The 14,650-nt window shown below is 40.5% G+C and overlaps 3 protein-coding genes across 6 annotated transcripts in view; 2 read left to right on the forward strand and 1 right to left on the reverse strand.

The window, feature by feature from the left end:
* The window catches only part of nhsb (Nance-Horan syndrome b (congenital cataracts and dental anomalies)), a 34,835-nt gene extending 24,140 nt beyond the window's left edge, over positions 1-10,695 (forward strand). For 2 of the 4 annotated variants that reach the window (XM_053864403.1, XM_053864406.1), the window contains exons 4-13: positions 8-55; positions 170-214; positions 291-335; positions 697-759; positions 991-1,180; positions 1,299-1,430; positions 2,030-2,176; positions 2,548-5,682; positions 5,802-5,925; positions 6,825-10,695. In XM_053864403.1, the coding sequence (XP_053720378.1) occupies positions 8-55; positions 170-214; positions 291-335; positions 697-759; positions 991-1,180; positions 1,299-1,430; positions 2,030-2,176; positions 2,548-5,682; positions 5,802-5,925; positions 6,825-7,455 (4,560 nt within the window). In that variant the 3' untranslated portion in view covers positions 7,456-10,695. The remainder of the gene's footprint in view (positions 1-7; positions 56-169; positions 215-290; positions 336-696; positions 760-990; positions 1,181-1,298; positions 1,431-2,029; positions 2,177-2,547; positions 5,683-5,801; positions 5,926-6,824) is intronic. The other 2 variants (XM_053864405.1, XM_053864404.1) reach the window with 2 other exon arrangements.
* The window catches only part of ace2 (angiotensin I converting enzyme 2), a 48,158-nt gene extending 33,994 nt beyond the window's left edge, over positions 1-14,164 (reverse strand). The window contains exons 1-2 of the mRNA XM_053864408.1: positions 13,928-14,164; positions 13,829-13,860 (exon numbers count right to left, since the gene is read on the reverse strand). Coding sequence (XP_053720383.1) covers positions 13,829-13,843 — 15 coding nt within the window. The 5' untranslated portion in view covers positions 13,844-13,860; positions 13,928-14,164. The remainder of the gene's footprint in view (positions 1-13,828; positions 13,861-13,927) is intronic.
* Positions 11,424-13,223, forward strand: LOC128758465 (actin remodeling regulator NHS-like). The gene is made up of 3 exons (XM_053864409.1): positions 11,424-11,744; positions 11,841-11,978; positions 12,681-13,223. The coding sequence occupies exons 2-3, from the start codon at positions 11,872-11,874 to the stop codon at positions 13,066-13,068; spliced, it is 495 nt and encodes a 164-aa protein (XP_053720384.1). The 5' UTR covers positions 11,424-11,744; positions 11,841-11,871; the 3' UTR covers positions 13,069-13,223.
* Positions 14,165-14,650: the final 486 nt, after the last annotated feature.

A 14,650-nucleotide genomic window follows, 5' to 3' on the forward strand; every position in this document is an offset into this window, starting at 1 on the left:
CTTGTAGCAAGAGAGAGCGGAGAGGGAGCGGGAGTTGGACTATCAACCCAGGAAGGTAAAGCAATACTCACCATTTCTCTGCCCAATTTGTAAATGTTAAGATTAAAGTCTAACTAATGTTGGTTCAATTAAAAGTATATGTATTAAGACTTGTTCCTCTATTTTCAAGGAGAGAACAGTGAGGGAGACAGAGATCCAGACTATACAAAGAAAAGTAAGAGAATCTCCTGCAATTTAAGATGTGTGAGGCAAGTGAGTCAGTCATTGTTGTTTTGTTTTTGCTGTTACAGGAGAGACCAGTGAGAGAAGCAGACACGCAGTCAATCCAAAGAAAGGTAGGGAAGGATCAGCCAAGACAAAAACTATGCTATTTTTTGTGGCTAATTGTGGATATTGTTGAGAAATCAAAAACACTCATTGGGCCAGGGTTTACATGGCAATTGCAAAATAAGTACTATAGCCTCTAGGGACACTGAACACTGCTGTATCTTGTGGACCTCCCTGCCCCACACTTTTCTATGCACAGTTTTGCTTTTTTTTTGTTTTGCCTGTTTTACAGAAAAGAGGCTATAAAATGTATCACATTTTTCTTAACCATTTGATATGCCAAACGTTGTTAATTTTAAGTTGTGTATATTCTGCATCATGTTTGATCATTTTTGTGTTTGACATTTCTTTTATGTTCCTGTTCAATAGTTTGAGTGCTTTTACTCACTACATCCAATTGAAGGATGTACCTTCATTCCATGGAATAGAAAGGTATTGAAATCTGTAGTCAAACAGTCATACATCCATTCTCCCCACGCTGTCATTACCATTCTAATCGTTGTATTTACCCTTTAACATGTAATCCTGTAGTGCTAGCTAACAAGTGACTCTGAAACATGACTACTTATCTAAACTAACCCCTTTAACCTGTTCAACTTAAACATATATTTATCGATTGGGTGCTAAAAGTTCCCTGCATTTTTTTTTTTTGCACTTTTGCAGGCTGCCTCAACAGCAGAAGATGATGATGAGGTTGCTGAGGACACGAGAGCCAAAGTCTCATCGCCTGAGGCCTCCTTGACCAAGGACAAGCAGATAAACAGGTCCAAGGAAAATCCAGAATCATCAGACCTGAAGGCAAACTCGGATTCTCACGGCGTCTCCTCCTGCATTATCCCCATAAATGTCACAGGTAATACACTCACCAGCGGGCATCATTTCATGTTTACTGATGAACAACAAACTCACGAACGAGCGATTAGCTTTTCATTGAAATTGTTCATTTTTTGGACTGAATTCTTATCTTTCAGGCGTGGGCTTTGACCGTGAAGCAAGTGCCCGTTGCTCTCTTGTCCATTCCCAGTCGGTTCTTCAAAGGAGAAGAAAGTTGAGGAGGAGAAAAACAATAACTGGGATACCAAAACGAGTGCAACACGACATGGGTATGCAAATTCGATTTCTTTGATAACTTGCACTTTGATGAGTTCTATTATTACGGAGATTTAGCATTAAACTGAAACTCAAAGGCTGGGGGGCTTATTTTTTTCTATGACTTTTATTAAGATTCCCTTTGAGCGCGATAACAGTCCTAGGCAGTCCTTTAAATCAAGGATGTCTCCTTGCACAAAGTGTGCTTTGGAGTTAGCAGTCCCCAAACCTCTGGAATAGTTTACTATACGCTTTGCCTGCCATTATTGTATGAGAGCCTAAAAACCAAATCCATAATTAAATGTATTACGTTTGTCTCATCTGGTGCATTATTTGAGGATGACTTCAACTGTTGCCTTCAAATTGGTAATTGTGACTAATGTGCCAAGAAACATTCTACAAGTCCACAAGACACAAGTCAGAGAAAGAAACACGAGGCCTCTCACTTGGACCTTCATACATAAATAACAGAATTTGGAACTACTCCCTGTAAACATATTAAGACATGGCTTTTATAACGTAGAGTGCATTTTTTTGGTATGTTTTTTCACCTTTATAAAATTCACATTGTAAATATGGACACAACTAACTGGAAATATGTCATAACATTAAGATTCAGATGAATCACCAGTGGCAAGAGAGCGGACTGTGATTCTCCATGCCAACCCACACCAGCTCTCCCTGTATCAGGAAGACCTGTCAATCAGCGGCCACCACACTCGGGATTCTGGCTGCCAGACAGATGACTTCCTCATAGCATGTAAGTTACGGAACTTAAATGCATTTTTAAATTCAATTTCAAGACACCTGAGAAGGTAATTCTGACACTGCTCGGATAAGGCACCTTATTTCCAAATAATTTCAATATTGTGGGTGACAGGGGAACGCTAGCCTTCTGACCGCTACATTAAAGTGAGAGGCACGAGCGCAGCATTGCATAAATCACAGATAACAGTATTCTATTGTGGTTTGCCTAAGGCAATATTTAGGAAGTCTTTAAGGTGGGTTCTATTATGTGTGTCTGTCTGAAGGAGAACCATATGAAGGGGGGTGACAGTAAGTTGACAGTGAGGTTACCTATAAAACAATGGCATAGAAGTTAACGGAATACTTGTGCCTTTTTGTTTGCAGGTACGGCTGCTCCCTCCAGACGACGTATCAGAGCTCAACGGGGCCATCAGGGAATCCCTGCATCTTTGTCCCATTCAACGGGCAACATCTCTTCCCTTGGAGACCAGTCAGATTCCACTTATACGAGTAACACAACCCGTGGGGGGCGTTTGCGCTCTCGTAGCCTTCCACGAGAGGGTGGACGTCTAATGGACAGTGATGAGGATGACGATGACAATTACGATGACGATGACGACGATGAGGAATTGTCTCCGTACGAAGCAGAAGACTTTATTCCATCAGGCCCCAGTCCGAGGATGAAGATGATGATGATGAAAGATGAAGAGGAAAGTACAGATGATCAGGCAGCACCTGGGCCACTGCAGCTTGGCAGCCTTAAACGATTGCAAAGATCTGGAGAAAGAGACAGAGGGGTTGTGGGAGGTGGAAGTCCAGAGCACAGCTGGATGGAAAGGGGGCGCTCTCGTCTGCCAAGGAAGGTTGACATGGGCAGCTGTGAAATCTCATCAAGTTCAGACACTTTCAGTAGTCCCATTCACTCTGTGTCTACAACAGGAGTACTTGGCAGCCACGTGGACCACAAAGAGGATCACCAGTCATCAAGTGGCAATTGGAGTGGTTCTAGCTCCACATGCCCATCTCAAACCTCTGAAACTATTCCCCCACCTTCCTCTCCACCGCTGACAGGCTCATCTCATTGCGACTCTGAGCTGTCACTGAACACTGTGCCCAATGCCATGGATGAGGGATTCTCACTCGACCCTTCTTACCACTCTGACCTCAGACCTCAAGGCCAGGGCCAGAGGTCAAGCTCATTCACATCCTCAGCGACAGACCAGCTTGACGATGCAGGTGTGAGTACGGCAAGCGAGGGAGAGTGGACATATCCACAAGATCAAGAACACACTTATCAAGACCAAGACCATGACCAAGGCCTAGCATTCGCAAGAGGTTATGTTGCCAAACAAGGCCTAGAAGATCAACCATGTTTCGATGAAAGCAAGGCCAGTATCACTGGAAAAGAAACGTATTATTCATCTGACACTGAGGGTTTGTACTCCCTATCTGTGGACTTAGGGGCGTGTAACCCATCATATAAAAGCTATACATACAACTATGCAGATACAGGGCCTGCCTGTGGCCAGTTGAACACTGTGGCAGCACCACTACCACACGAAGTACTCCCTCAACAACCTACTGATTTCACAGCGGGCACCATGACTTTGGGGAGGCCCTGTCGTCCACTCAAAAAACCAAAAGTAAAACCTCCGCCACCTAAACGAACCTCCTCGCTAAGGGAGACAAGCAGTAGTAGTGTTGACGTTGGAACTGATACGCAGGCAGATCAGGAGCAGCCAAATACAGTCAAAGAACAGGAACTTGCCTTGTCTTCCACTGATATGAAGCTAAACTTGGAAATTGGAGGCGCTCCGGAGCCGTTGCAGACTTCTTGTCTGGTCACACAGCCCATCGGCACATGGGTAATGGGCCTAAGTGAAGCTGTAGATCTAGTAGAGCCTATGTCCTTCACCTCAGCAGACACGCACTCTTTTAAGGATGAAGGTGCTGTGCAATCTGACTATGCAGACTTATGGCTTCACAACACTGACCAAAAGACAAACAATGGTGAGTATACCTCAATGTCGAACTCCAGCACAGCCACTGGCACAACTGTCATGGATTGTGTTAAGTCACCTGACAGCTCTTCCTCCTCGACTGAAAATAAAACCCAGGCACTTCCCCAGAACTCAGATGTGAGGGCCAGTAGCCCACCTCTTCAACCAGCTGATTTCAAACTTGGGTCACCTGAAAAACTGGCTGGTCTGGCCTCACCATCCAGCGGGTATTCCAGTCAGTCCGAAACTCCAACTTCAACGTTGCCCTCATCTTCTGCAGCATTCTTTCCGGGACCTTTGTCACCTTCTACTGGCAAAAGGAAGCCCAAAGTGCCAGAGAGAAAGTCCTCTCTCTCTTCGTTACAGCATTTTCCTAGAGATGGAGCTTCAATTTATCCTGGCTACAAAAGAGATCCAGACTTTCCGCCACCTCCCTCACAACTGGATATTCATATTCTTCAAGGTGGTTATGTTAGACACACATTGTGTCACAGAACGCAGCATATGAACACACTGCACCATAGCAAACAGAGAATTACAAATGCTTCAGCAACAAAGTTGCTGGTCCCTGAAACGGTTCATGCCAATGTTTCCTGTCCAAATTTGTCATCAGGAATTTCAAACACAAGTCTGCAAGTTCCATCTGCCCATCGTTTAGGACAACTACATTCCGTCAGTCAGTCTACAGACAGTTCCAACACTACAGAACTAGAACCAGCAAGTGTATTAGAGAATGCCACAAGACGTAAATGTCCTCCTTGTAGTTCCACTCTGATGCCACCTCCCAAGAACACTCGGCCTCTCCCTCCACGAAGACCACCCCCAAAACCTCCAGCTCTTGAGCAACGGCCTTCAAATGAGCCATCACAACCACCACCTCCCGGTCGCCACCCTGATGGGCCTCCCTCGTATGAAAGTCTGCTACTCAGACAAGACCGGTATGGACCGGGAACATTTTGGGCAATGACAGCATTCAGAAACCGCATGGACCCGTTATCAGAACCTTCAGAGGACAGTTCGCCCTTGCACCGGCCAGTGCCAAGAGCGCCCCACCCTTCACCAGTCGATCTACACACACACATTCACTCCCACAGAGAGTTCAGAGGGCTTACGAATTCCACACATGCACATACTGAGTTCAGGATTTTGGGAGAGCGATCGTTTTCTCAAGATGATGATGATGATGACGAAGATGAAGAAGAAGAAGAACAAGTCAATGAACTTCCAAGGGCTGCATGTTCCAGGGGAGGCATGCGTTCAGATCATCCTCCACCTCCTGCTTATGAGTTTGCTGGGGGATCCCACTTTGACTCAGGGCCCTGGCCTAGTCCACTCAAAGTGCCTGGTACCTCAATGGAGACATCGCATCCTTACCTAATCAGCGATGCAAGGAAAAGAGGACAAGAGGAGTGGGAAGGAGAAGAGGTCAAATCAGGTGCTACCAGAAGTGCCCATCAGCAGCAGCTGCATGAGTATAAAGACGACTCTACTCCAGACACAGAAGACTACTTCAGTAAAGGTGAGGGAGAAAAGGAGCACATTGTTGATAAACTATACACAATAACAGATGCTAATTTTCTTTGCTCTAAATGTATGAGGCCACGAGATGAAATTTCACAAGAACCTGTTTTCCTGCAGATTCCACGCCAAGTGATAATTCACTTTCCCCTTTGACTGAAGACACGAAAGTAGACGAGGACATTATTTTGACATCACCAAACAAGTCCAGAACAACCGAGGATCTGTTCGCCATGATACACAGGTGCAAATGCTTTTATACTGGTTGATATATTAAACCTCAAAAGGAGGTGCAAACAGTGGTGCATAATCATATGCACATGACTGTGATTGTTGTGAGAAGGCGACACCCCAACAAGAAGAGCGTAGATTTTTTCACTCTTGTGTAAAATGAGTAGTACTCGTAGTGCCACTTTGGAATTTTATGGCATCTAGTTCATTCTAACACATGGCATTTCTACACCTGTTTGTGGGCACTCAACCTACCTTGAATCCGCTAACACTTCACTTTACTGAAATTTTTTTTGTGTGTCTATTTTTTTGCTTATCATCTCATGTCTTTACACCCTCCTTTCACTTGTTGTGTTCACTCCCTATTTTCTCCCTAAACCAGGTTCATTTGCCAGATTTATTTAATTTTGTCGATAACTGATTATTACATTCATGTACCAAAATACACCCCAGATTTTAGAGTGCACTAATTGGCACACACACACACACACACACACACACACACACACACACACACACACACACACACACACACACACACACACACACACACACACACACACACACACACACACACACACACACACACACACACACACACACACACACACACACACACACACCATGGTAAAACTGCCTCCAAGTATCCAATCCACTTTGGCACACAATTTCACAGCCATACTCATGTTTTTCTAGTCACATTCAAACACATATCTGAGAAATCCTCATTACAAATCATTAGGCAAACTACTTGATCAGAGTTCAAAACTGTATGTGTTCAGACATTTGCAGGGTTTTAAAAATGCAATTAAAAAAACATCATTAAACGGAATGGACCGTAATACACATACACGTTTGTTGTGATGATGATTTGTTTTATTCACATTATTGTCTAATTTTTGTCCCCTCCAGATCGAAGAGAAAAGTCCTGGGCCGCAAGGATTCAGGAGAGATGAATGCAAAATCTCGCCTTTGCCCTACAGCGATGCCCTCTGGTCCGGTTGCCACCACCATTGTCCCTCCAGCACCAACACTCAATGTCCTGGCAGCACAAGCCGCTGTTGCTGGATCACAACGGGCTCCAGTACCAATCTATCGCAGCGCTAAGAAATCCAACACGTCGAATGAGGAATTTAAGCTATTACTATTAAAGAAAGGCAGCAGGTCTGATTCTAGCTACCGAATGTCAGCTACAGAGATCCTTAAGAGTCCAATAACCCCTAAAATGCCTGGAGATTCTGTTCAGGAGGGTGCCATCAGACAAGTGGAGGAGCCACCCACCACAGTGCAGGATCCTCTTATCTCTGGCTTTGAACCAATCCAGATACCAGGCCTATTTCCTCGAGCAAATTCTGAAAGTTTCATACCGAAGACTTTGCCACTATCAGCTGCATCTCGACAGGGCCGTTCTCGCATCCCCCCAGTAGCCAACAGCAGTCGCTACAGTACTCGTAGCCGTCTATACACTGCTCCCATGCAAGCCATTTCTGAAGGGGAGACTGAGAACTCAGATGGAAGCCCCCATGATGACAGATCCTCCTAGTATCTACAGAGATCATCATTCTGTTTTGTTGTGACCCTTGAATAGCTATCATGTCAGTGGAGATAATCAGTAAAACACTAACATTTGAATAACGCAGAAGTTGAACTATAGTCAAGCTCTTTTGTGGCTGTCAAAAACAGAAGAGGTGAATATATAAAAACATGGCTGTATTGTATTGTAAAGAAAAAAAAGCTCCTGTGCATTTAAAAGAGCAAATGTGCAAACTATTTTGATGAAAATTCATTTTTCTATGCTATGAAGAAACTAATCCAAATGTTTGGTACTGTATTATTAGAAAATAATTTTGTTAAATATGGACTTGTGTGCATGCACATGCACCATTAACAAATATTTCTACTTTGATGTGTTTTGAGTGGTGTGGGTTTGTCTATCACACAGTAACGTTTTTCTTATAAAATTCTAAAAAATATATATGATAATTATAACAGTAAATATTCCTTCCACTTTTGGTACCCAAAACATTCAATCAATTCCACGGTTCATACCAAGTGTTCCTGTCAGCAAGTTTGATTTTTGTGGAAGTCGGCAAAAGCATTCTCTCAAATGCTCTGAATATTACCAAGAGGCAAACATATTTCTTCACAAATTATACACAAAAGATAACATGAAGCATGTATTTTTTATAAAATTCCACACACCATGATAGAGGTTCTCAATGTTGCATGACTGACCACACACACGGAGACATATGAACAATTGTTCTGACATTGTTATTTTATGGGAATAATGAAATAATTATGTGAAAGGTTTTAGTGATATCCGTGCCCCACAAGTATTAAGTATGGAGATGGAGAGGGTGTGTCTCTGGGTGGGGTCAAATTGTCAAAAAAGAAAAAAAAGATACTTGATAAGACAATCGCACCACCGTGGGCCCCCCTCATGATTTGAGCCATGTCAAATAAGATCCAACATTTATTTAAACATGAGACAATTGAGCATGTTTGCAGAGGATTTCTTCAACGGAGGGCCAGTCATTCTGCACATCTATAAATCGCAAAGTTGCATTTCAGGAATGATACAAACGTGAAAAATGCTTTAGAGGGTCAATTTGGAAAAGCTTTCCAAGAGCTAATCTCAGTTTTGCACCAAAAGATTCTTCAAGAATAAAAAGAAAATATATCATATAACAATGACAAATGTATATTTGTACTGAATACAAAGTCATATATATATAAATATATATTTAAGAAAAACCAATGACCATACATTTTTATAGGGAATCAACCTGTGTGTAGCAAAGCAGAACAGGTCACACTGACAAACAAATTGAACGTTACTTGTTCTCTCACTCTAGCCTCTCCTTGATTTGCACTAACCCAGTAGCATTAGACAGGTGAAAGCTCAACAGCATTGATACTATGATTAACTAGTGAGGTCTGTGTCTGACAATTAGAACGGCACAACGCAGTGGAGAGAGAAGCCACCAGCAGTATTGAAAATATAGCAATCCAATTGCAGCAGCCTTTTATATTTGACACTAGTGTTGGAATATGGTGTTCAATTTTTCTCCAATGAATGTAATGCGTGAAGATTATCCAATGTATTGTGTTACAGAAGAAACTGAGCAACAGAACAAAGTTTGGACTCTCACCTGCCTAAAACAGAAAGCAACAGATATACTTCTTTAATTCAAAGACTGCAATTTAGTATAAATGAGCCACTGTATTCTGTGAATACCTCTGCAAGCATTTTACTCTTTTGCAATTAATGTAATTAGCAGTCCATCAGACAGACAGACAGACAGACAGGCAGACAGACAGATAGATAGATAGATAGCTAGATAGATAGATAGATAGATAGATAGATAGATAGATAGATAGATAGATTGATTGATTGATTGATAGATAGACTGGTAGATAGACTGATAGATCGATGGACACCTTTGTAACTCAGCGAATCTGGGATGCAAAATTGACACTGTGTAAGATGGAGAAAGAAAAAAAGCTGTGAAACATTTTACTCATGTTGCTGACACGCACTTGTTCCTGTCCATTGTTTTATTCGTTGTGTTTTCTATCGCATGCAATAATAAGAAAAAGAGAACACCACCATATCATTATTTTTGTCAGGCAGACTGATGAAAAATAAAATATTTTGTATTTTCTGTTCTCATGTCAAGTTCAATAGTGTGTTCTATAGATGTACAAACTGTCTGGCTATTTCTGTTCTGTATAGTTGTGATCACAAACAGGGGTTTATCTTGTACTGTATATCTATTAACAGGACAATCATAAGTTTAAGAGACTGTAAAAAAAAAAGTATTTATAGAGAACTTTCCGATAAGGAACCTGAACATGGCACTGGGTCCTAATGCCAAATTAGCTGAGGTGAGGCCAGCTACAAATCTGTATTTGATGAATCAATCAAAACATAAATGAACAATTGAGAAAACAGGCATATAGACTCTTAAGCTTAATTGTCATTTGTTTTACCACTAACTCATGTCAGAAAAAGACTTTTTTCATACCATTATTATTATTATTGATTCAAACAAATTGTTCTATAGGCTCAATACTGTATTACCTGAAAATAGCAACATGGCTGTATATGATGTTTCGATAATTAAGGAAAAAACATTTGATGTAACAGTTTGTTTAGTATTGCTTTCTCACTGCTCCTGACAATGGAGTGGGTACAAACATGGCTGTGGTTTCTTGGCCAGTGGGGAAAACTGTGAACTTGCTACACAAAAACAAAGACAACTTGGAAGTACAACCAAATAAGAATCACAAACTGGATTCTTCAACTTTCTTCAACCTGTGTTCCAATAGCTAAGCAACATTTTCCTTCAAAGAAAAAAAAAATCCACAGTGTGCAGTATGGAATAACACTAAACAGAGTTTTAAATGTGTGTATGAGAAGGCAAAAAAACAGGTGAACTGTCTATTTAAGAAGCTCCATGTTTAGCTAAAACGTAACAGATTTGAATCACTTTTGTATTTTTGTATAAACATGTAAATAGCTTTTTAAAATAAGAAAATGTTGAAAACTCTTTCTTTTTTAAAATAACCCAATAAAAGAATAAAAAAAAGTTTGGTTTTTTGTTTGTTTTGCTTTGCTCATGATTGTTTTCAATCTTGTACACTTTGAAACACTGAGTAATGTTTTTATTTTTGAAGGCGGAATAACATTGTGAAAGCTCCATGACTACAGTTCATTTTAACAGCTCATCAGGTTGCTTAGTAATTGTGGATAGAAAAAAAGACAATAAATGTGACTTCGTTAAACATGAAGGAATTCTGTGTGACACTTCATTTATTGTGGTCCGAGAAGAGCGAAACTTTTTTATCTCACTAGAGGGCAGCATTTCCACATTTTTTTTTTTCTTTCCAACGACATCGTGAATTTTATCAATGGAATACACAAAAGGGGAGTTCTACCTTTATAGGTGCAAATATGGTAAATTACAGACTTTCCGGATTAGATTACTCTATCATCAGATTACTCTATCAGAAACACTATCATCACAGGCAGCAAGATTGGCCTGTTTAGGTAATGATTATTTATTCAAGTATACAAGTGCTCCTCAGTCACGGTAAGGTTGGGATTAAATCAACATTATTGCTGCACAATTAATATTTACTTTTTATGGTAAAAAAAGGAGTAGTATCTCAACCATGTGATCATGCATCCTAGTAAATTAACTTTATTGCAATGCACAAAAGCATTTCTACTAAACACATCCTGAAATCATAACCTTCAAAAGTCTGGCTTTATTCCATAGCAAGTGACAGGAGATCTGTCTCTTTATAAAGGTGTGTTACGGTTAACAGTTGAATCTAAGTGTTAACAGTTTGTGCAAGTTCTGAGATAATACCGCTGCAATCGCCACTGAGGTTTGTACTGACGTTAACTTCTTTGACTTTTGCCATTTCCTGTCAGCGGTTGCCACAGCCAGTCAGCCTCCTCCACGTCTACCTATCTTGTGCATCCTCACTACTGACACTGTAGATTTCAAGTTCTCCTTAACCACATTCATAACTCAATGGTTGTAGTCCTCTTCTCATTTTGTCTAGTACTTCAAAGATTCATTGTCCAAAATGTTTCCTGTCTCTAATCCACTCAAGTCCAACAAACCCCCTGACATTACTATTAGATGGCCTTCATGACTAAATTCATCTCCAAGCCTCTCAACATTAGTCGGTCTGATACACTTGCTTCATTCTGCATCTCATAACGCCTGTTAGTGACATTGAAAACCTGAGCCAACATACCTCACCATGTCATTGTGTCAGAGCCTACTGTCTCTAAGCCATACGTCATGGCAGGTCAGTACATGGTATAAACTATAATTAAAATTCTAAAAAAAATAATAATAATTGCGTTTCTCTTGACAGTATTTTTTCCTTCATGTGGTGTTTCAGTTCTCAGACAACCAAAATACCTTCAGCAAGGATGTCCACACAGAGTGAGGAGCCTCTGACCACTTTGATGCATGATGACATTGTGAGGTCAAAAAATGCATCCATGACAACTGAGGAGCTGTTTACCCAGATCCACAGGTGCTTTATGTTTTACAATGGTCAATAAGTAAATCATTCACATTGTTGTCATTCCAACTTTTGCTCTGCTCACTTAAAAGTCCCCATGTTGTGAAAAAAATGACCATTTCTGATACATTGGTTGTTATTTAGTGTGGTGCTTAGGTGTGTGCGTAAAAGAAAAAAATAACAAGACTGTCCAGCGGCTTGTAGCTGAGCCGTTCAAATATCAGGCTGCTTGCACATTTGAAGAGTGTGCAACTTCCCTTCCCCTATCCATGGTTGTGTCAGAGTAAATAGAATAATGGTCAGATCAACTCTTTTTTTAAGTTAACTCTTCCTATCAATATCTATTTCTGGTCTATAACATTTCCCTCTGCACATTTCTTCACATAATTCGCATATATATATATATATATATATATATATATATATATATATATATATATATATGACATAGAGAGAGAGATTCAGGAGGTGACAAGGAGGCTTGTTAGAGCGTGCATCACACGGAATAGTAAACAAAACTTGACACATAAAAGAAAGAACTCACAAGGGTCAAACAGTGGGTTTCATAACTTGTACATGATTGGGCAGGTTTCTCCGTTTCTGTGAAACTTTAACAGCTCACTCAACTCTAGTAGGGAAGTGTCATGCAAAACCTGCTTTGATAACGTTATGTTTAAAGATGACTAAGTTATGTACATTTGCTTTTCCCTCCAGGTCAAAAATAAAGCACCTGGGAAGAAAACATGTGGGAGATTCAAATGGGCTGATGGGCCATGACCCCAGAACCAGAAGCACCTGCATGGCCGCTCCACCATCTGCAGCTAGCATCCAGCCAACAAAAAAGAATGTTGCTCAAGCAAGACGGGCCAATGTACAAATTCATCGCAGCGCAGAGAAATCGAACACATCAATTGAAGAATTCAAACTTCTACTCAAAGGGAAAGGTGAGCGATCTCAGTTCAACAGGGTCATGCCAGCTACAGAGAACATGCATCCCAAGAAGCCTGTAGACCATGTCCAGGAGGAGCCAGCAGATGCAATGAGCAGTCTGCTCACTTGCTTTGAATCCATGCAGAGTAGCTATGCCACGGACAATATCTGAGGCAACTTCTGATTCATTTGTATCACTATACTTAAGGTTGGTCATGCTTTACCTTTTCAAAGACATTTTCCTTTTTTCTTGTATAAGGAAAAAGGCAAATGTCACAGCATTTTTGAGAAATATAATCTTGAATTAAACAATGAAACAATTCCAGGAGTTGAGTAATATTTACTATAAATGTGTGTGACCAGTTGTGCAGAACAAAGATGTCCATGTCATTTAGCAGAAAACAAGCTTTCTTGCAAACATACTATAACACAATATATTCATTGTAGGTCGCATGGAAAAAAAGACAATGGAAGCCCATTCCAAAAACATAATGTGCTTGTGCAAGGTAGTTCATCCTTTATTATTCTTATGAAGCGCATTGCTAAGTACTGAACAATAAGTGTTTTCAAGTGACAGCTCTCCTTCAGCTGAGGCAATATTGAATATTTATGGGGGTACATGGATGAGTCGAGGTCATTCGTACGATTTTGCTATGGTCGAAATGAGGAATTGTTTTGTTCCTGTTAACTATTAGGTTTTGGTAAACGTACACTGTCCTGATCGGCAACTTCCGCCCTTTAAATCCATAAACGGCACAGTCGTGGTTTGAGAGAACTTATCAAGAGAAGTTATTCTTTCTTTTTCTTATTTTTTTTTATCTTAACAAAAACTTGAAAAATGAATCCCAAAATGTTCGTCGTTCATGACGTATAAAAACAGATCTGTGGACAGGGCTAATGATGACAGTAGGGGGTTTAAAAGGCTACTGTACCTCATTTGTCACCATGGCATCTGTAGTTGACCCTGAAAACGAAGTCAGACGTCAAACGTGAAAGCTGCCCATTAAATAAATATATACTGAACGACTTACAGGTCCAGCAAACGTTGAGTGACCATCGCAGGACTCAGTTTAGCTAGCATCATCCGAACCGACCTTCTGGTTAACATCTATTCACTGACGTTTGTTTTTGTCGTATTCCTTCAAGAAATCGTAGTAGCATGCAGTCTTATTTGCATATTGCCTCATTGTTTTCCGCGCCACCAAAAAACAAACAAAAAAAAACTTTTTCCCGATGTCAGTAATTTAGCAGCACCTGTTGTTCACCAGCGCCATGTTGCTTCTTCCGTCTATTGACACGGATTGATCAAAATGTTGAGTCATTTCAGTTTTTTAAAAACTTTTTAAACTAAACCCATATCCATTTTCACGTTGCTATAAGTATCTCGCCAAGATCTTTTAAAATTTAAAAATTAAAGATGTAAAACCGATTTTAATTGCAATTTAACTTTGTCCTTTACTATGACGTCATATGTTTAAACCACTGCTCCTTATTTATCCAACACTACATTACAGTACATAACAATGAACAGTGATGTCAGATCAGACTGAGGCAAATATGTAGTTATTCTACCAGACACTATACACTGGTGCCTATTCCCAGCATATTGGTGACTTTATTTAATTATTTTTATTGAACTTGGGACATACTCTCTGTGGGATTAATAAGAGTGTCATGAACAGCAAATCACACATATCGAATAGTTTCATGCTACGTTACGTGTGCAATGGCGGACTGGAGAAGCTTACTCCATG

The sequence above is a fragment of the Synchiropus splendidus genome, chromosome 5 (assembly GCF_027744825.2).
Source record: "Synchiropus splendidus isolate RoL2022-P1 chromosome 5, RoL_Sspl_1.0, whole genome shotgun sequence".
Taxonomy (NCBI): domain Eukaryota; kingdom Metazoa; phylum Chordata; class Actinopteri; order Syngnathiformes; family Callionymidae; genus Synchiropus; species Synchiropus splendidus.